The sequence below is a fragment of the Gopherus evgoodei genome, chromosome 2 (genome assembly GCF_007399415.2).
Source record: "Gopherus evgoodei ecotype Sinaloan lineage chromosome 2, rGopEvg1_v1.p, whole genome shotgun sequence".
Taxonomy (NCBI): domain Eukaryota; kingdom Metazoa; phylum Chordata; order Testudines; family Testudinidae; genus Gopherus; species Gopherus evgoodei.
Genome location: NC_044323.1, coordinates 39181589 through 39204345, shown reverse-complemented (window position 1 = coordinate 39204345; position 22757 = coordinate 39181589). Strand labels below are relative to the sequence as shown.

General features: G+C 44.0%; 2 protein-coding genes across 12 annotated transcripts in view; one reads left to right on the top strand and one right to left on the bottom strand.

Moving 5' to 3' along the window:
* The window catches only part of CACNB2 (calcium voltage-gated channel auxiliary subunit beta 2), a 441977-nt gene extending 429319 nt beyond the window's left edge, over positions 1–12658 (top strand). For all 6 annotated transcript variants that reach the window (XM_030550417.1, XM_030550415.1, XM_030550418.1 and 3 more), the window contains one exon: positions 10360–12658. In XM_030550417.1, the coding sequence (XP_030406277.1) occupies positions 10360–10851 (492 nt within the window). In that variant the 3' untranslated portion in view covers positions 10852–12658. The remainder of the gene's footprint in view (positions 1–10359) is intronic.
* Positions 12659–19976: 7318 nt separating this feature from the next.
* Positions 19977–22757, bottom strand: part of NSUN6 (NOP2/Sun RNA methyltransferase 6) — a 41677-nt gene continuing 38896 nt past the window's right edge. For 4 of the 6 annotated variants that reach the window (XM_030550422.1, XM_030550423.1, XM_030550424.1 and 1 more), the window contains exon 13: positions 19978–21152. In XM_030550422.1, coding sequence (XP_030406282.1) covers positions 20940–21152 — 213 coding nt within the window. In that variant the 3' untranslated portion in view covers positions 19978–20939. Of the gene's footprint in view, positions 21153–22757 lie in introns of all 6 variants that reach the window. The other 2 variants (XM_030550426.1, XM_030550427.1) reach the window with 2 other exon arrangements.

Here is a 22757-nt window from a genome sequence, read left to right as displayed (position 1 = left end):
TTTCCTCTCCTCTCTCTCTTTTCTCTTACGCCCATTCATTTCTGCAAAGGGAGGGAGACCTGCGAGGGCACACAGTGTGAATTTTGGTAACCGAAGTTGCTAAATGTGCTTAACTGGGAGCTGTAAGTTGATAGAGCAGAAAAGCTCTGCACTTTCATAATGTAAATACTTGAAGACAGATGCTTTTCTTGTGATTTTCATTGTATTCACACTAGCATTTGTTTCCTTACTTGCTGACGTGCAAGACATCTTTGGATTGTAAAGGGTGAACGGGCCTGGCTGGAAATGCATAGTGATGGGAAGTGGAATTTCCTCATGCCCAGAACAACCATTCCTGCAGTAACATACTTACCAGCCACCAGTATTTTTATAACTCGTCATATGTGATTCAGTCATAGTTATACAACAGGATTAACAGTAATGCCATGCATGTTACTGCCTTTGGTAACTTTCAAAGTGACTAATATCCCAGAGCCCTGCCTGAGTGACTGGGCTGTGGGTGAGAGAGTTCCACAGCGACAAACTGGGGAGGAATCCATCCGTCCACCTCCACAGGCAATGGAGTGGTAATGGAGTCACTTCATAGCCACTACACTACTGCAGTCATGAGGATGAAGTGGCCCCTCCATAGCTCCCTTATCCACTGGCCCTCAGATCACACACTTCCCTCATCGTACCCTATTTATATGCTAGCATATTATGCAAGTGGGAATTTGAGATGCAGTGTTGCTAGCCAATGGGGCATTGGATGGGGAATCAGGATGTAACCCACACACCTTCTGGGTGTGGTGTCCTGTCCCCTCTAGTGGCCCGGAGATCACTCAGAGAGAAGGATTAATGAGTCTTCTCTAGAGCCTTAGCTAATAGCTATATGGCTTTTAGCTGATCCAGTAGAGGCTCATGCATTTAGCTCCAAAGGTTCTAGGTTCAGTCCTACCTGCCAACGACCAAGCTCTGTTGGTGTTATGAGGAGACATGGATAGTGTTCCCAGCTCTGTCACTGACCCACTGTGTGACCTTAAGAAGTCACTTCATCTCTGTTTCCACTCCCACCCTTTGTCTGCCTTGCCTAATTCGTAACTCTTTCTGCCTATTGTACTGAGCACAATAGGGCTCTGATTTTGGTTGGGGACTTCGGATGCTTCTGCTGTATGAATGATAAGTGACATCCTGATGTCCTGTATCTTTGCAACCACATTGGATCTGCTGAGATCATGGAGAGGATTAGGGTCACGTTTGCCTCAACTAAAATAGCCAATTGTTCCATCCCCAATTTCAGACTAAGATTTACTTATGATCAGCTCCTTCATTTTTGAGTCCATCCCTATGACTGACATTTCCCTGGGTCTGGCTACACAGCTGACATTAAAGTGCTGCCACGGCAGCTCTTTAATGTGGCTGTGTAGTCATGGCTCCAGTGCTGGGAGAGAGTTCTCCTAGCAGTGTAATAAAACCACCTCCAGGAGAGGAGCGGCTCCCAGCGCTGGTGCACTGTCTACACTGCCATTTTACAGTGCTGAAACTTGCAGCGCTCACAGGGGTTTTTTTTCACACCCCTGAGCAAAGAAAGTTTCAGCACTATAAAGTGCCTGTGTAGATAAGGCCTTAGAAAGAATGGTCCCTGCATTAAAAATATCAACTGCTGAAGTGTTTGTTTGTTTTTTGTGTATCTTGCAAATATTTTCCCTGCAGTGAAGGCTTTATTTTAATAGAGATTTTCCTGTGGAATTGCAGACTTGGCAGGCTCTTCCCTGCAAGGAAAATCACTTTAGTGCAGTCTGTAGGATATGTCTCTCTTCACAGAACATCCTGGAAAAAGAGAGTGTATGCCCCAGCTAGCTCCTGCCTTTGTTGCCAGGGCTGAAAAAACTGCTCTGAACTAACTGTGTGCTGGAAGACCAGTCTAGGTACTGAAGTTAGCCAGCAGGGTTATGTAGTGTGCTAGATACAATTTTATAGATATAGTATTGCTCAAGCCTTTTTATGCCCTTGAATAGATATTTATATGTTCTACCAACCTATGTTAGTGTATATTGATTTTTAACCACACTGTTCAAGGACCATAGTGGGTTATTAATTTTACCTTTCTGAACACTGTAAAACTGTCTTTTACGCTTTCACGGTTTTGGCAGTTTATTAATCCTGAAATGCTGAGCAAAGGTGGTCCCGTTTAAAATCTAGAACCTTAACTTCCTTCTGCTTCATCATATGAAGATATATTTTAAACAGACGTGGGTCAAATCTGGAACCTCAAATCTGAGCTTCTTCAAAGTTTAGGAATGGAGTGAACTTGCACTGAACCCACTGTTAGGATACAAAACTAGGAGGGCCTGTCTTCCCTTTCTTGTTTTGATGCAGTAAAATCTCACAAGAACTGAAAGATTTCAGCCTGAAATCTCTGGAAAGAGCTGATCTCATAATATTTCCATATTTTTGGACAGAACTCTTCTTAGAACAGTTCATAAAACTTCAGCATTCCTGAAACCAAACCCAAATCCTCCTCGACAAAATTTAACCTAAATGTTAATCTGGATCCAAATGCTGCTTCCTCAGTCCATCTGTAATATTAGGGGGCAATTCTCGCCAGGGAGGTGCCTATAGCTTCTATTAGATTTTGTTTTTTTCACTAAAAATTTCTGAAGTTGGAGGACGGGGAAAGTATAATTTGCATAGCCCTTTGTTTCCGGTCAAAGCAGACAAGATGGTTACCCACCTTTGTAACTGTTGTTCTTCGAGATGTGTTGCTCATATCCATTCCAGTTAGGTGTGCGCGCGTTGCGTGCACGTTCGTCGGAGATTTTTACCCTAGCAACACTCGGTGGGCCCGCAGGGCGCCCCCTGGAGTGGCGCTGCTATGGTGCCGGATATATACCCCTGCCAGCCCCTCCGCTCCTCAGTTCCTTCTTGCCAGCTACTCCGACAGTGGGGAAGGAGGGCGGGTGTGGAATGGATATGAGCAACACATCTCGAAGAACAACAGTTACAAAGGTGAGTAACCATCTTTTCTTCTTCGAGTGCTTGCTCATATCCATTCCAGTTAGGGGATTCCCAAGCCTTACCTAGGCGGTGGGGTCGGAGCGAGACGTTGCGGAATGTAAGATTGCTGAGCCAAAGGCGGCATCGTCTCTAGACTGCTCGACCAGTGCATAGTGGGATGCAAACGTATGGACGGAAGACCAGGTAGCTGCGCGACATATTTCCTGAATGGGAACATGGGCCAGGAAAGCAGCAGATGAGGCCTGAGCCCGAGTAGAGTGGGTGGTGAGATGGCCAGTCGGAACGCGGGCCAAGTCGTAGCATGTCCGGATACAGGACATCACCCAGGATGAGAGCCTCTGGGAAGAGATAGGCATGCCTTTCATGCGCTCCACGACCGCTACAAATAGCTGAGGCGAGCGTTTGAAAGGTTTGGTCTTCTGAATGTAAAAGGCGAGGGCCCGGCGGACATCCAGAGTATGTAGTTGTTGTTCCCGGCGCGATGTGTGCGGCTTCGGGAAGAAGACTGGTAGAAAAATGTCTTGATTAATGTGGAAGGCAGAGACCACCTTGGGAAGGAAAGCCGGGTGCGGCCACAGCTGTACCTTGTCCTTGTGGAAGATCGTATACAGGGGGTCTACCATCAAAGCACGAAGCTCCAATATTCATCTGGCTGATGTGATAGCGACGAGGAAGGCCGTCTTCCAGGACAGGTACAGCAGCGAGCATGTGGCTAACGGCTCAAAGGGAGGGCCCGTGAGCCTAGCTAATACAAGGCTGAGATCCCAGGTAGGGGAAGGGCGCTTAACCGGAGGGTAGAGTCGCTCCAAGCCCTTAAGGAACCTGGAAACTATAGGGTGAGAGAAGATCGAACTGCCAGATTCCCCAGGATGGAAGGTGGAAATCGCGGCCAGGTGCACCCTTATTGAAGAGAGCACCAGGCCCTGCTCCTTGAGGTCCCATAAGTAGTCCAAGATAATGGGGACCGATACATCTTCGGGAGTAAGGTTATGCTGGGCGCACCAATGGGAGAAGCGCTTCCACTTGGCGAGATATGTCGCCCACGTGGAAGGCTTTCTGCTTCCCAGGAGGACCTGTTGCACCGGGGTGGAACAGCGCAATTCGGATTGGGTTAGCCAGACAGCAGCCATGCTGTCAGGTGGAGGGACTGTAGGTCCGGGTGGTGAAGTCTGCTGAAGTCCTGTGTTATCAGGTCCAGGTAGAGTGGCTGAGGTATCGGGTCCGCTAGAGATAGGTCAAGCAGCATGGTGTACCAGTGCTGCCTCGGCCACGCCGGAGCGATCAGGATTAGCCTGGCCCTGGCCCTGCGGAGCTTGAACAGGACTCTGTGGACTAGGGGAAAGGGTGGAAAGGCATAAAGTAGACGACCTTCCCAGGGAATTAGGAACGCATCCGAGAGGGGAGCGACCCTGCAGGGAGCAGAACGCCTGGCATTTCCTGTTCTCTCAGGAGGCAAAGAGGTCTATCTGGGGAAAGCCCCACTTCCGGAATACTGAAAGGAGGATGTCCGGATGGATGGACCACTCATGGGACAGGAAGGACCTGCTCAGGTGATCCGCGAGAGAGTTCCGGACTCCCGGGAGAAAAGAGGCTACCAGGTCTATCGAGTGAGCTATGCAGAAGTCCCACAGTTGCATCGCCTCTTGACAAAGGGGGGAAGATCACGTCGCTCCCTGCTTGTTTATGTAATACATGGCCGTTGTGTTGTCTGAAAACTGCAACACAACGGCCCTGTAGGTGATGCTGGAAGGTCTGGCACGCCAGTCGGACCGCTCTCAGTTCGCGGACATTGATGTGAAGCGCCAGCTGCTGAAAGGACCAAAGACCCTGGGTGCGAAGGCGCCCTAAGCGAGCATCCCAGCCGAGAGAGGAAGCATCTATTGTCAGAGACACCGAGGGCTGCGGCGGATGGAACGGACAACCAGCACACACCAGGGAGGGCGTCAGCCCCAGTCGAGGGAGCCCAGAACGCTTGATGGAACTGTGATCATCATGTCTATGGCATCCCTGCGTGGACGATAGACTGAGGCTAGCCAAGTCTGGAGAGGACGCATGCACAGTCTCGCGTGCTTTGTAACGAAGGTGCACGCAGCCGTGTGACTGAGGAGGCCGAGGCAGGTGCGGACAGAAGTTGTTGGGAAGCTTTTTAGTTGCTGTATAAGCGAGACTATAGTCTGAAACCGCTGTGGGGGCAAGCTGGCCGTTGCAAGATTGGAGTCCAGCATGGCCCCTATGAATTCTATCCTCTGCGTAGGTAGCAGAATGGATTTTTCCAGATTGATAATCAGGCCTAGATGGATGAATAGGCCCTTGATGACGTTTACATGAGTGGTGACCTGAGCCTCGGAGGTCCCTCGAATAAGCCAGTCATTGGGGTATGGGAAGATGTGTATTTGATGACGGCGGAGGGAGGCGGCAACTACCGCCATACACTTCGTGAATACCCGAGGGGCTGAAGAGAGGCCAAAGGGGAGGGCCGCAAATTGGTAATGTTGTCGATTTACCACAAAGCATAGGTACCTTCTGTGGGGAGGGTAAATCACGATGTGGAAATATGCGTCCTTCATGTCGACAGCAGCGTACCAATCTCCGGGATCCAGGGAAGGGATGATGGTCTCCAGGGACACCATGCGGAACTTGAACTTTCTCATGAATTTGTTCAGTCCTCGTAGGTCCAGGATAGGCCGGAGGCCCCCTTTTGCCTTGGGAATTAGGAAATATCTGGAATAGAACCCCTTACCCCTTAATTCCTCCGGAACCTCCTCTGTAGCTCCCATCGCAAGGAGCCTCAAAACCTCCTGCAGAAGGAGTTGCTCGTGAGAGGGGTCCCTGAAGAGGGACGAGGAGGGAGGGTGGGGAAGTAGGGTTGAAATAAACTGAAGGTGGTAGCCAGACTCCACCGTGCGGAGGACCCAACGGTCCGATGTTAGCTGGGACCACGCAGGGAGGAATGCAGCAAGGCGGTTGGCGAACTGAAAAGGATCCTGGGGGGTCATTGGTACAGTGCTCTCGGGCGCAACCTCAAAAGTTTGGCTTCGGTCTCGCCGGTTGCTTGGTGAGACCGGAATTGTTACCTCCCTGAGGTCCAGACTGTCATCTGCGAGAGGTACGACCTTGCCTTCTGGTGAAGTCTTGCCTTGGTTGAGGCGGGGGGTAGGGGCGCTGAGGTTGCGACCAGAAAGATTGTCTTTGAGTCTGCGGCGTATGCATTCCCGAGCGAACGCATAATTACGCGATTGTCCTTCAGACTCCGTAGCCGAGGATCCGTCTTCTGGGAGAAGAGGCCCTGGCCATCAAAGGGTAGGTCCTGTATAGTGTACTGGAGCTCAGGTGGCAGGCCTGACACTTGCAGCCACGATATACACCGCATGCAATCCCAGAGGCGACGGTTCTAGCTGCCGAATCAGCGGCATCCAGCGAGGCCTGGAGGGAGGTCCGCACAACTTTTTTCCCTTCCTCCAGGAGAGCTGTGAATTCTTGGCAGGAGTCCTGCGGGACGAGCTCTACAAACTTCCCCACTGCCTCCCAGGTGTTATAGCTGTACCTACTCAGGAGGGCTTGCTGGCTCGCTACCCTGAGTTGGAGGCCTCCCGCGGAATAGATCTTTCTCCCCAACAAATCCATTCGCCTGGCCTCCCTTGATTTAGGAGCAGGGGCTTGCTGGCCATGGCGTTCCCATTCATTGACGGATTAAACAACCAATGAACAAGGAGGGGGGTGTATATACAGGTACTCGTACCCTTTGGAGGGCACCATGTATTTACGTTCAACCCCTCTGGCTGTGGGCGGTATGGATGCCGGGGATTGCCAGATGGTATCCGCTCTAGCCTGTATCGAGTGGATGAAGGGGAGGGCCACCCTGGTTGGTGCCTCTGCCAACAGTATACTGACAACCGGGTCGTCCACCTCAGGAACTTCCTCTACAGGCAAGTTGATATTGAGGGCGATGCAGCGCAGAGGGTCCTGGTGTGACCTGAGGTCGATTGGGAGTGGTCCAGATGTAGACGTCCCTGCCACCGCTTCATCTGGGGAGGAAGAGGATGAAACCCCGGGAACCAGCGGGTCTTGGATCGACTCCTGGTCTTGGGGGATGTCCTGAGGCAGCGGATCTTGTGGGTCTGGCACGTGTGTTGGAGATTCCTCCGTACCCGCTGGGGGAGGTCTGCTCACTGTGGTCTCTGGCGCCCGATGTTCAGAAGGGCCGGAGCGTGATGGTATATGCGGATCACCTTGGGTTTGGTGGTAGGCCCAAGGTGTCCAAAAGGGCCACTGATGAGGTCCCTGGTAGTTATCCGAATCCCCGTATGATGCAGTGTCTCCATAGGAGGAGATCGACGGATGACGAGACGGCCACGGGGGAGCGGGGACCATTTGATGTAGGTCTCTGCGTCCACTCGAACCATCCCTACATGGTGCCAGGGAATGGTACCGAGAGTCGTGACAGTGCCGGGAGTGGGACCGGGACCTGCGACCAGCGCGGTGCCGGGAGGTCGACCGGTGCCTGGAATTGCCGTGCCGAGATCGGCTGCAAGAAGTCCGGTGCCACGAGTGGTGCCGAGATCTGGAGCGGTGCCGGTAGTATCTGGACGGCGACCGGGACCTCGAGCGGTGCCGTGAGTACGACCGATACCTCAATGGGGAACAGTACCAGGATTGCGAGTGGCCGTGGGACTGGGATCGATGGCGGGACTGGGAATGCCTGTGGGACCTGGATCGGGACTGGCGACGTTCCGTGGTACCGGGCGAAAAAGGTCTCATGAGGGCCAGCTTGCCTATGGACTGAGGAACCCGCACCGGTGGCGCCGGGGGCTGAGGCAGCTCAGGCTCCATCAAGGCAATCAAGTCCCGTGCCATGGAGAACGTCTCCGGAGTGGAGGGCACGATAAGCTCAACCACGGCGCGTGTCAGGGAGCTGGTGAGCACCGGACTTGACGGCTCCTGCGAGGCCAGAATCAATGGTGCAGAGGATGTCGGTGCCGTGGCAGTTCACAGTGCCAGGCGGTCCGACTTGGCTAAGCGCTCAGACTGCGGTGTAGATATAGCAGCCGCAGGAGGCTTGTGCTTCTTGCTCCGTGGTGAGAGCGAACGGTGCCGGGTAGAAGCTTGGGCCGGTGATGGCTGATGTCGAGGAGTCTTCACTGTTGGAGTGTGCTCTGGTGCCGAGGAGGCACTTGTTCCCAGTGTCGCTGACGGTGCCGAGGACTGGGGAGTCAACGCTGCCTCCATCAGCAGTTGTTTTAGGCGAATGTCCCGCTCTTTTTTAGTCTGGGGCTTGAACGCCTTACAGATGCGGCACTTGTCCGTCAGATGGGATTCACCCAGGCACTTACGACAGGAGTCGTGAGGGTCTCCTGTAGGCATTGGCCTATGACAGGCCGAGCACGGTTTGAACCCTGGTGAACCGGGCATGGGCCCCGGTACCGAGGGAGGGAAAAGGGGCTAGCCCCAGATCCCTCTTAACTATCTACAATAACTACTATAGAACTAATAACTAAACACTAACTATACTGATAGAAATCGAACTATGTACACAAATACAATAGAAACGAGCAAATCGCTAGGGAGGTGGAGATCAGCTAAGCTGCGCTCCACTGTTCCAACGACCGACATGGGAGGTAAGAAGGAACGGAGGGGTCGGCAGGGGTATATATCCGGCACCATAGCGGCGCCACTCCAGGGGGGCGCCCTGCCGGCCCACCGAGTGTTGCTAGGGTAAAAATCTCCGACAAACGTGCACGTCGCGCGCGCACACCTAACTGGAATGGATATGAGCAAGCACTCGAAGAAGAACAACTGGATCTGAATTCATAAAACATTCTTTTCTTCAGAGCAACTAGCAGTTTTGCACTTGCTCTTAAATCACAGCAAACTGCTCTCTTTGGATTTTACTGGTCAAAATTCTGTAACTGAGCGTAGTTGACATTTTGACCATTTGGGAATTAAAATATCCCATATAACTGTTCTTGTTTTGTGTGCTTTAAAATCCATCCTTGTGACAAATTTTAATTTTTTTCATAAATTTAAAGCAGATCATTAATTGAGACTATTTTCTTTACATTTTAATTTATTCTAACAGAGCATAATAAATATGTATGTTTTATTCAGAAACCAACTCTGGGCATTTCTTTCCCCCCACTTTGGTGAATAGTACTAACTATTCACATTCATATTTAATACACTCCCCTCCCAGAATGCCAGCATCAGCTAAATAATGACCAAAACAGAAACAAAAGACTTCCACAGTAGAGCCTAGAGTCTTGTGTTGACAGAGACATAATGTTAGAAACTCATGAATCTGAACAACACAAGCGATATAACTTCCAATGTAATTTGGCAAAGGCTTTGAACTACTAGTTTGATTTAACTTTGTACCAGCAGTGAAAGCTTCATGTTGAAGTTCCTGCCAAAGGCGGTCAGGACTGTGCCTTTTGGCAGGACACTCTTTCTTTCTTAATTCTGAAATTAAATCTCAGCAATCATTTGGCTGTTGTTCTGAGACAAATGCAGGTAAATGTAATGGAACCCCAAAACTGAGCTAAATAATCACAATTGTTCATTTTGCAGTGATTTCAAACACTGTGTTGATGAAGACTGATTGTACTTGATAATTCTTACTTCAATCTTTAGGTAGTAGCAATATGTTAGGAAATTGTTTGTGATATCATCATTGTCCCTCCATTTTCCTTGGCAATAATCATTTAACTATAAGGTCAAAGTCCAAGTGTCTTATCACAGTGAGAGAAATTGAATTATTACCCAAAAAACCAGAGGGGCAATGATATTATCGGTATTATAATACAAGTATGAGCGATACCAGGTCAAGCCATAGCTTAATTCTTAAAATAAAACCAGAGGCCAAAATCTTGGCCTTCTACTGCTATCTCCACCCCTTCAGCATTCACCCAGCTGTGTTTTAAAGACTGTCTCCAGTGATACCTGTCCTCAAAGAGGTTCTGAATAAATACCCTCTAATGATCCCTACCCTCTCTGAAGCTGCCGTATCCTCTCTAGCTCTTCTGAATTCCCAGTTCTGCTCCTGCATCCTTCATGTTGATCTGGAGTGTGACTGCAGTTGTTGCTGACTGGAATGTTCAAAGTAAAGATGTTGCACAAGCCATGGACCTACCACCGAGCAAACTGACTGTTGCCCGCATCCTGCTTGGGGTGGAAGGGCTCACTTGTATTACGATACAATATTTTCAGTATAAGTTTAATTCTAACAATTTCTGGATTAGATTCACAGAGCATTGTCTTGTATGTAAATTACTGCTGTTATTGTTTTTAGCTTAATTTGTATTAAGGAAATGTCTTTAAATATGTGCCCATGATTGTAAACTTACTGTCTATTGTGACACTAACCAGGGCTCTCAAGGAAATCAGAGGAATGACCATTCAGCCCCAGAACGAACTGGCTCACAGGTTGAAGAGGAAGCACGGATTGAACCCATGAAGAAATTTCCACATCGTTCATCTTCCTCAGCACACCACCATAACCATCGCAGTGGTGTTAGCCGAGGCCTGTCTAGGCAAGAAACGTTTGACTCAGAAACCCAAGACAGCAGAGATTCAGCTTACATAGAACCAAAGGAAGAGTACTCACATGAGCATGGTGACCACAATGATTCTCACAGGGATCACAGTCATAGAGACGAGTCACATGGGAGCAGTGATCACAGACATAGGGAATCAAGGCATCGCTCAAAGGAAAGGGACCGAGAGCAGGACCACAACGAATGCAACAAACAACGCAGCCGTCATAAATCAAGGGACCAATATTGTGACAAGGATGGGGAAATGATGTCTAGAAAACGCAATGACACAGGAGACTGGAACAGGGATGTATACATCCGCTAGTAACTTTGGCCTCTGGCAGTTTTGTGTTTCTTTGAAGTCTTGTATAACAACGCCCCTTGAAAATATCTTTGGGTTCTTCATTGCAGAACATATGGTATCCTTCTGTATGCTGATTTGTATTGCTGTTGCTTGCATAGCAATAGCATGGAATAGAATATTCATACACTTATTTTTTTGATTAGTGCTCTATAAATTGGCATAGTACAACTGCAGAACTCCTCGTGTTGTACTCGGCTTTTTTCAAGCTGTTTTTGGTAGCAGCCACTTGAACAATATCTATTGCCATCAAGGTGGTGTTAGTGTTTTAAAACAAGGTACAGTTGATGTTTAATAACCTCCCGTGTATTCAGCAAGCCAGAATCAGCACATGCAAAACTGAAACTCATGTTTTGATTTTTAATTTGTATGCATTTGATTTGCATATTGATTTAAGAGCCACTATCTGTTGCTTGTACCTCTAGTGGACTCCATTTGGGGACAGAAGTCAGTCTTGCCTTACACACAGGGAATCATAAAGTCAAACTCTATTTTCTATGTACTGGTACTGTGTACTGTATATACAGTTTATAAATGTTATTTCTGCAGACACCTTCTTACTGTATAAGTTTGACCACACTGTTTTAGAGTCCTAATGCCAAGTCAGCAGATTTGCTTTTTGAATTACTGGCAACTGTAACTAGCCTCATTCAGGAAATTTGTAAGTGTTCAATCTAGACATTTTTTTCTCCTGTAGCTGAAAGCTTGTTCTACTGTAAATATGAATGTGTGAACACTTGAGATAAAAGGTTTGATTCCTATATTTTATGCTCCTTGCAAACTTATAAATTTGCATTTTAAATTGATAACTAACCTAGCACTATAAATTGTTCTACACACTTCACACAAATTGTAATGGACACACTCTATTTTATGTCTTAATGTCAGAATGGTGGAGCATACATCATAAGGAGAGGGGGTGCAGATCTAGTGAAGGAAATAAGCGATTACTCAAAATTCCAACCAGTCAGTTTCTTTATTCTATCTGTTATTTTCAGAATCTGAATTGCAGTCAGGGAACATGAGGCAGTTTACTGCTACATGTAATTGGGAAAGCATAAATCTGCTGGCTGTTTGTTGAGACTCCAGGAGAGTAAAAACACGGGCAAATGTTACTGTAAGTGTTTCACTGGAAATGTAAAATCTTTGTGTTTTAGAGTATTTGTTTTAGTAAGAAAAGTTTACACAGCTTGTGGAGAGTTATTTTGTTGGAAAATAAATTTTTTTGTAGCTTCTCCACTTTTTTCTCCTCTTGCCACTTACTCCATAGTCCTACTTTGCAGCCAGGTCTGTGCTCGTCCTTCAACTAAAAGCTTGTCTGCCAGTAAGAGCCAAGAAAAAGGACTGTTATAACCAAAGGTTCCATCTGTTCTGAACTCACTAGAGAAACGTGTTGAAATCAAATGGATTGGCAACTCACTATGTTGTGCACCGAGTACCTGTTTTACTGTTAAGTGGGACACAATGTATTACTTTTTGGCTTCAGATCCCATGCCCCTTCCTAGATTAAATTCTGTTCTGTGTCACAGGTAATGATTTTAGTAGTTTTAAGAATCAAACACTCCCTGTGCTTGTAAGTAGCACAGATTATATAAAGAATACAGAATACAATTGGGGTCGTACTCATTTATAACTGTGCATGTTTTAATAGTTTATATATTTTCTTACAAAAAAGTGAATATTTGAATTGCCTGCCTAAGTATTTTATATCATTATAGTGAAATGTGTAAGAAATACATGAGATTCTTTTTAAAAAAATTCCATTCCTATATGCCAGGGTTTAGATAATTGTTTCCACCCTTTGGGAAATATTTTTTCTCTAAAAAAGGCTTTGGAATATGTTTTTTTAAAATAAATATAGGGTGAAATTTTCCTATTGGGTATCTGATCATAACTCCCATTGTTCTCACTCACAGGCAGCCAACAACAGCGTTTGACTGAATACGTGTGCTGGGGGAAGGGACAGTAATAGTCTCTTTCTAGAAACAAAGTTCTAAGCCAGGGTGGCCAACCTGAGCCTGAGAAGGAGACAGAATTTAGCAATGTGCATTGCCAAAGAGCCACAGTAATAAGTCAGCAGTGCCCCCATTAGCTCCCCCACCCCCTGTGCCTCCCACCCACTGGCAGCCTCGCGGATCAGTGCCTCCCACTCCCTTCCTGATCAGCTGTTTTGTGGCATGCAGAAGGCTCTGGGGGGAGGAGCGAGAGCACTGCAGGCTTAGGGGAGAGGGTGGGAAGAGGTGGAGTGGGGGTTGGGCCTGTGGCAGAGCCAGGGGTTGAGCAGGGAGCACCCCCCCGGCACATTGGAAAGTTGCTGCCTGTAGCTCCAGCCCCGAAGTCGGTGCCTATACAAGGAGCCGCATATTAACTTCTGAAGAGCCGCATGTGGCTCCGGAGCCACAGGTTGACCACCCGTTCTAAGCATTTGTATACACTTCAACTACTTTTCTAGCAAAATGAAGATAGTTTGTAGACCTGTTACCCTACTAATTGGATTTGTACAAATGGTTGCTGTATATTTACATGTTGGGGTCTCTTGCCCTGTATCAGTTCAGCAGTGGGAACCCATGTTGTAAGTATATTCGCTATTTGAAATGTTTCAGATGATTTTTTAACTGAAAGAGCTTGTTATATCTCCTTGCCCTCTACACTCCTACTCTAGCTGTTTTACCAGCTTGAAGTTACTGAGCTGTGAATGGTAATTCTCTAACCTACTCCAACCATTATGTCAGTTAGTTCCTTCACAGAAACTACCTGTGGCTCCACCCTTGGCAGTCAAAACCTAGCCTTTTATTTTTACTTTCATTCCATGTAGGTTTTTTTCTGTCCTCAAAATATTTCTTAGGGAAAGCTATGCAGCATTTGAAATCTCTAAGCAGCTATAAATGGAAACTTTGCCAGTTCATCTCTTTATATGGATGTCCACTGTAAACCAAGAACATAAATGGAATCCTGGCATGGGATAAATGGAGTATTTTTTGGTTCACGGAACATGCATTCTCTTTTCACAAAGGAAAGCATGTGCCCTAACCCAGGTCAATGACAATATCCTGCTTTGTGTTGAACATTATTGCCTGTTGAGCATGTACCAGCACTTAAACTGCATTCCTTGAACTAGCAATTTCATTTTCTTACAATTCTACACATGACATTTCTTCCCCAATTAAAGTGAGAAACTGGTTGTAGTACAGCTTTGTCAGTATACGTTTTGCAATATAAGCTGCTTTATCTGCTCTCTTGTTGAAAAGCATTTGGCACTTAGAAGTGTTGACTAGCATGTTTTAAAATACTTCAACTGGAGGACATATGAAAGGCTGCTGTAGTGACGTACTTTTCCCTCAGTGGTTAGCTGCTTGGAAAGTTTGGTAATATTTATTTATATTATGATAGTGCCAGAGGTCCCAATCTGCATCGGGGCTGTCGTGTATCGGCCCTGCACAAACCCACAGTAAGAGGCAGCCGCCCTACCCTGCCAAACTAAAAAGATCAAGGGATGGTAGCATGATAAAACATGAAGCAACCTGCTCAGGAGAGAGAGATGTATCTTGCTAGTTCTGTATTTTTTTTGCCCTCAGGACAATCAGCATAGGAAGGGGTGAAGGGAGAGGGATACAATTGAATATATACAATGTATATGCACATTTTATTATATACCTTTTTGTATGTCTTTTTTAAATTAATACACATCAATGCTAGCCAACAGCCCAGTTCAATCTAACCACTATCAGTTGTTCAGTTTCTTGTAAACACCAGGGAAAAAGGCACTCTTGAGGAGCGATTTGAAGGTGGAATGAGTAGTGGTCATACCGATCAGATCAGAGAGGGTATTCTGTGCATACAGGACAGTGTGTAAGAGAGTAAATACGTGTATGCAGGAAGCTAGCATCAGGATGGGGTCGGGGTGGAGAATGACAGGAGGGAAAAATCAATTTGCAGCCCATCAATCAACTGACTAATCATTATCCAGGAAAAGACTGTAAAACAACAACACACAAGTATGTCACACAAGTGACATACTTCATCCTGGAGTTTTAACAGATTCATATACAGTATTTTCTCTGGAGTTTGGAAGTGGGGAAGAAGTTTTTGTGTTTTTTTTAATGTTTATGTTCATTAAATTGTAATATGTAACTACTCAGTTTAACTTCTTGATTTGGCCCTATTTAATCAAAACAAACTGGGGCAGTGGTTTACACCATGAGATATAGAAAAATTTGCAAAATGCTGTGGGAGAAGCTAATTTTTTCCCACACAACCAGAGGAGTATTTTGCTTTTTTGTAGGTGGAGCATGAGGAGGTTAAATCCCCTCCCCCGGGTCAAAGTGCAGAGCAGTTGTAACCTCTTCCCTCCCCTTCCGTTGTGGCTACTCATTTACAAACCATGTGGCGTCAAGTCTTCCCCAGTCCTGCTCATCAGACGTGAATGTCACCCTGTTGAACAGCTGTGGGACAGTATGGATTTTGCTGCTAATCATTTCTAAGCTTTGCTGGTTTGTTAGTAACTGAAACTGGCTTTCAGAACATGCCACTCCTGCTCATTAGCCAAATTTTAAATCAGTAGATAATCTGATTTCACCGTAATGCATTTTCTGTTAACATAATTTTTTATTGCTTAATATTAATCATCATGTTTTTGCATCTTTAAAGAAGCAACATCCTTTAGTTTTCCCTTTTCTGTAAGTTCTCAGGTATCTTTTTACCATTCCTGATTGTGGTCTGAGCCCCCAGTAATTCAGATTGTCTGGATTATTTCCCAGATACCCATTTCCATATTCCTCTGAATCTTTTACAATCTTCACTTTACTCTGTTCCATTCCCTCCTCTCAGGAGTAAAGCACATGGTAAGCAGCTCTATCAAGGTAGGTAAGGAACGGAGAAGTTGCTTTTTACAATGTAAAATAACATTCTTCTATTATACATTCTGCCTGTATATCTCACATCTTTCACAAAATGTTTCATTCCCTCACAATTAGGTGGATGTAATATGCATATGCCATTTTCTTGTGAATATTCTTAATACTAATATTGCTTTGATTCTCACAAATTCCCAGAATGCCTCTTTTAAGTTACCTTCCAATTTTTATATAAGAACTGGATTGCATAGGCACATAAGGTCACTATTTCTTTCTAATACAGCATTCTAATGGTGTGTTCCTAGGCAGCAAATAAATCTTTAAAAAGCCAATGGGTTACACAAGGTGTAATATCTGATCAAAATTTTGTTCCTTTAAATAATAATCTGATCACACCTGGATATAAATGTGTGTGTATAATCTTTCAACAAATTATAATAATATGAAACCAAATTTGGTGCTAAATTATTTAATGAAGGTTAGAAAAGCTGTCATTTTTTAACAGTTGTTCGAGAAGTCTCAATATATAACATAGAACAGTGGTGGGCAACCTGCAGCCCATGAGCGTAAACCGCGGCCGCTGGGAGCTGCGGGCGGCCATGCCTGCGGACGGTCAGTGTAGTCTTGCAGCCCACCAGCAGATTGCCCTGATGGGCCACAGGTTGCCCACCACTGACATAGAATGTTTAATGTTAACAAAACAACAAAAGTACTTAGAAATAAAGAGCCGAAATAATGTGCTGAAATAAGCAGAGTACTTAATGTTATTAATGAGAAAAGATGCTAACCATTGTGACAAATTATTTTCATAAATCAGATTAAGTCCTGAAATTTAACAAATTACATCAACCTTTATGATCCTTTAGGTACTTACCTTTACATTGATGAAGATAAATCTCTAGAGTTGGTACTGTTGTAAGGTCCGTCCCCCCCCGCTTACCTGTAAGCATTTCTACAAACAGGTAAAACTGCTTTTGAGACTTTGTTGCTTTTAAAGGGATATGGTCAGGTAGTTTAGACACATGATCTAGGTTTTGTAGCAAGAATCCTTTTTCATTCAGTGTTCAACATCTTCATTTGGGATTTTAACATTCTGCAGTAGGTAGTGCATAAGCACTAGAAAGTGAAACCTACTATAACCAGGCCAACCTGTCACCATACAGAGAGTGATTGATTAAAAGGGAGCATATTATATACATTTATATTCTCTCCCTCTCTCATTCTTGGTCTAGTAATACTGGAAAGGAAAAACAAATATCCAATATAATTTTGAGCCTAAATGTCCCCTTACTGTCTTTTGCAACAAAGCAGAAAGTTACAGTAGTGTAACTCAACGCTTAGCACTCATTTTTCATGACAAAAATACTAAACCAGCATCATTCAACTGTTCACTTTTTTTAAACGTCAGCCAAAAAAAATTTAGTATTTTTTTTTTAAAAAAACTTCATTTAAACAACACTATTTTGTTGTTTGTTTGATTATTCAGGCTGTTTTAAAGGGCTTGATAATGCTTACAAAAAATTCAGAGTTGCTTTTAATACAACTTCAGTATAGAAAACTTAAGGAAAAAAGTTCTGGTTGAGTCAACTGATCACATTCATCCATCCCACATCCCCACACAGCAGAAAAGGTAGATTATTTTTCTCTTACAATGCAAAGAGACACTCTAAAGGAATAATGCTGTGTCAGAGCAGCTGGGAGAGGCAATCCAGGTGTATGACTGCTGGGGGATCAGAAGCTCAATGTTCAAAGCGGAAGGGAAAATGGCCTACAATTTTCACTAATCCCTTTGGGTCAGAAACAACTTGTAGATGGATATAAGCAGTAAAGAAATTTTGCCCTTGTCATTACATGGTGGGGTGGCAGTGGAAACAACTGAAGTTGGGGTTTATAATTTAGTTACAAAAAAAGGTTTGTTTCTTCCTGAGAACTCTTCAGATATAGGTCAGTTGAGATCAGCTTCAGCAGTCTGATCTCTGCTTTAGAACAGAGGTTTGTGATTTTTTTTTTTTAAATCCATGTAGGAAAGATCACAACAGGCCTGACACAATTCAACACTGTTGACTTTTTCAAATTTGCTCTTGCACAACTCCTGCTATTAGTGCAAATTGAAAGCAGCAGCTAAGAAGTTCCCTACTCTTCTCAATGTACATGTGTTAGAATACAGACCACAGTGTCATAATTGACCTTTACAGGATTTAATTCCAGGCATGCCCCTCAAAAAAGGATGGTGTCTTTTACTAGCATTGACATACAGTGCAACTGGCAGCTAATAAATCCCATTACTAAGTAGTCAGTGTGGCCATGTCTAGGATAGGAAACCAGGTTCTATTTTTAAAATGTGTTTGCTAGCTAACACATTTTAAGTAACAGGACTTCACAGAAGACTTTGCACCTAGTGTACTTAAGGCTAAATCAAAGCATTGGTTCGGCTAGTTATGGTTAATCCTCGAGGTAGTCATTTAAGTAAAGAAGAGCTTTCAAACTGATTCCTTCCCCCTGTGAGGAATGGCTATCGCTTACAGATGATGTATGAGATGATAAACATATACTATAAACAACCTTGGCTAAAAGCAGAAGCTAAATTTAAGAACAAACCACAGTGACATTTGAGTAACAAAATTATATAACATGTACTAGGTTGTTTTAATTGCAAACCAAGCAGTAGCATCTCAGGCAGGAAACACTGAAGTGAACTCAAACTATTTTACTTTTACAGAAGGAAATACCATTCATGCTGTTCACTCAAACCAAATATAGTTTTACTTCAATACTCACACTTTATGTAAGTAATAGTTTTAAACAAAAGTTGTCAGTCAAAAACAAGGAAAAAATTCCTTCATCAATCCCTGACTGTAGGTTATTTGAACTGCACCCACCTTTTTCATTCCTACACAAGCCCTAACACTGTCTACGTACACCAAACACCTGGAGGCATTCAGGTTTAGTATACATTTTTACAGGTTTATTAAAGTTAACTGTTCTCATTGCCACCTTTTTTAATTCCCTTCTCAATTCGGACCCAATGTCTCCTGATAGTTAGTGTTTAAGCCACTTGCAAGGTGGATTTTTTCAGATGGCACTAAGCACTGTCTCTGTAGCAGTTTGTGATATATTAACCACCACATTAATGTTTCAAAGGAGAGGGGGAGAGGAAGTAGCAAGTTACCAGGATATCACTGATGACTTGGAGTACAGTGTATGCTTACAAAAGTTGCGGATGACACCAAGATAGGAAGATGTTCCAGGCACTTTGGAGGAAAGGATTAGAATTCAAAATTACTTTGTAGAATTGGTCAGAAATCAAAGTACTTCACTTAAGGAAGAGAAAAATGAGGATAATTGGGTTGGTGGTAGTCCTGCTGAAAAGGAGTTGGGGATTATAGTGGCTCACAAACTGAATATGAACCAACAATGTGGTGCAGTTGTGAAAAAGGATAATATTCTGGTGTGTATTAACATTAACGTATCTGGAAGATAACAGTCCTGCGCTAATCCATAGTAGTCAGCCTTCAGTGGAGTCCTGTGTCCAGTTGTGGGTGACAAACATTAGGAAAGACATGGATAAATTGGAGAAAGTCCAAACACAAGCAACAACAATAAAAGGTTTAGTGTGCTGGTTCCCAAACTGTGGGGCACATGGAGGAACATTCAGGGCGGGGAGAGCCTGGCAGGGACCAGGTCAACCTCAATGGGCAGTGAGACAGTGCTACCCAGTTCCACCCCCAATTCAGAAAAGGCTTCGCACCTGACCACCAGCCCCAGCCTTGACCCCTGGCCAGGACTCCACTCCTAGCCCTGTCCCTAGCTACAGCCCCTTACCCCTGTGCACCCCTGGCAAGTTGCAGCCATGCTCCCAGTGCCAGGGGGACGGGACGGGGTAAGGTCAAGACCCTGAAAAGTTTGAGGACCACTAGTTTAGAAGCTGACCTGTGAGGAAAGCTTTAAAAAAAAAAAACAGAGCCTATTTAGTCTTGAAGACTGGGTCAGGGGGGAACCTGGTAACAGTCTTAAAATATGTGAAGGGTTGTTATAAAGAGGATGGTGTTCAATTGTTCTTGTACTTTCCGTGACCATGGAGACGCAGTGGGACGAGGAAGATTTTCCCTAATAGCTATAAAGCTAGTTAAATACTGAAACCGGCTTTCAAGGCATGTTATGAAGTCCTGTCATTGGAGGTTTTTAAGAACAGGTTGGACAAACACCTATCAAGAATGGTTAAGGTTTAACTGGTTCTGCCTCAGTGCAGGGACCTGCGCTTGATGACCGTGAGGTTCCTTCCAGCCCTATATTTCTATGATTCTGTAATTATAGGATTAGATGTCACAATCTGCCAGGTAGAGACAGGAATGTGATACTCTGTGCCATGAAAAAGCTGAGATAGTCACTATCCCAATGGCATATATTATTAGACTGTAGCCCTCATGGTGCAAGTGATATTGGACTTTAAAACTGTCCCTAGTCAATCAGTCCAGCAGTGCTGTGTCTGGACTGCTCCAGGCTTACAAATGGCAAATTTGACCTTGAAGCACTGTATCTTTCATTCCCTGAAGGGAGAGGGGCAGTATACATATGCTGCTGTAAAATACATGCTACAAAGCCTATTGTATTGTGTGTCTATAATATGAACAGAGAATCTTGCTTATAGTAAGATAAAGAAGATGAGATGTTATAATTATTAATTTATAAAACAGCTCTTTGTGAAATGCAACTATTTCACATCACTATAGAAACTATCATTCTTTACAAAATTTGACTTTTATTTTTCAGTGTACTTAATATGGATTTTTTTGCGTTTTATAACATTTAAATTCCCATAGCAAAACCTGTTCCTATGCAATACCGTACACATTAAACCAACAAGTTAAAACAGAAAACAAGCAGTAATCTAAATGTGCAATACTGTACACTAAGTCAACAACCAGTAATCTGAATCCATTTACCTTTCCTTCCACCATGGACCTACTATAAATACAAAAGCTAATGGAGACATAAAAATGAATCCACACTCCTGCAACTGTGACTTTCTTGTTCCAAATCTGTGGCTCTGTCTCAGTAAAACAGCTAGGAGATTTTACGGCTGCTATAGAAATCATGTCATCAGCCTGTTAGCTTGACAACAATGCATGAGAAGACGCAGTTAACAGTTGGACCATTCTTAACTCAAAAGGTGTTTTTTCGGATTGTGTTGCTAAATGTCTATTTGCTGTTCAATTTAATAAATTTTGCAATAAAAAATCCTATACAGTCTTTATTTGCCAGCAAGATCAGGTCGTCTTCCCTGGAATCCTGCAAAGAGTTAATATCCATTTCACGTGAAGTCACACTGGATGGATCAAACCTTTGCAGCAGCTTCAGCTGATCAAGTGACAATCCAGCTCCCATCATGCCTTCTCCTCCAATATGTGGTTCCTTTTTTAAGTGAGAAAGTAACACAGTTTATTTACATTAGTCTGCAATTACTGTTGTTTTGATTAATTAAAAATGCACATTAAAATATGAACTCAACAAGAAATTATGTCTAGAAGGATGCAGTGTAACATACTGGTAGAATAATTTTAATTGAACATCTTTGGTATATTTATTATACAATTTCTATATGAGCCAAAACCAAGCTGCTGCTAGCTGCTGGAGTTTGTTCTGTTGTATCTGTTTCATAAGGAAAAGGAAAGAGCATCTTAGCTAATGCTACTGGAGATCTATTTACAAGAAATCATTAAATGTCTATGGAACTATCGTGGGAATGCACCGTTTAATGTCACTCCCTAATCTGAAAAATTAGACCCAAAAGACCAGTACTTCATACACATAATACAGGTGGTGACAAAAAAAAATCTATACACTATACAACAGGTACAAGAAGGTAGCACATTTAGTCTTAAAGTGGCAGAAATGTAATCCCAACTCTAGATCAGCTGGTACCAGAATTAGATAAAACTGTTCGTCATTCAGCTGAAATATCAAGTATTTAAACACAGTATGTGCCTGCTACATATATAGCTCCATGGGAAATCACAGTGAGTCAAAGTTGTTCAACTTCATGAGTGAAATCCCAACAATACTGAAGTCAATGCAAATTTGCCATTTACTTCAATGAGAATTTTGCTTTATAATTTATCAGGATTTTTTTTTCTGCTAGTAAACAAAGCATTTCATTTTGGATATGGTAGGTATAACCTGGAAACTCCCAGGAAGTGGATGGCAAAGACAACTGTATTCATATCAACAGGCAATAGAGGAAACATGGGCATATGATAATCTTCAGCACAAGCCCCAGCTCTGTTAAATGTTGGATAGTATATCTTTTATTTTCTCCTACTGCTAAACACAACACTCTTATGGTCATACCCCATCCCAAACTCTTTTTTAAAAATTTCAGTTAAAAGATGGACCAATTACTTGATCTTGGCACATTAACTAAGTGCACATTTACAATATTTACATGCTAAACCAAAAGTCAAATTGACTTTTCCTCAACCAATTGTTAATCTAGTAAAATTAACCATCAATCCCCTTAACACCCTGCCTAAGTGGAAGCCTAGAAGAACAGAACTACAGCTGGTCTGATGATAAAATCTCTCAAAGTACTAGTATAAACAGTGAGAGAAGTATCTTAGACTAGCTGCATTCAAAGATCACACTTATTTTCATACCCCTACTATCTGCAAATATTGGCTCTGAAATGAACTAGATATTGTAACAGAACTATTTCAGCTGACATGATTCTGTGCATATCTGACAGAATGACAATGCCTTTAAATAATCGTGGTTTTCACTTGCAGCCCCTGTGACATTCTCAGGGCCATACAGGTAGTATTGGATGCAGCCCACAACACATTGTGGGCCATATATGCAGCCCACAACGGTAATTAGGTTGAGAACCACTGCTGTGCAAGGGTAACTTGCATATACAGTATTAACAACCATCTTTGAATTCTTCCCCCCACCCCACCAGCCGTTTTTTACGTTTTCTTCCATCTTTAACATGATTCTTATAGCTCAGGAGTCAGCAACCTT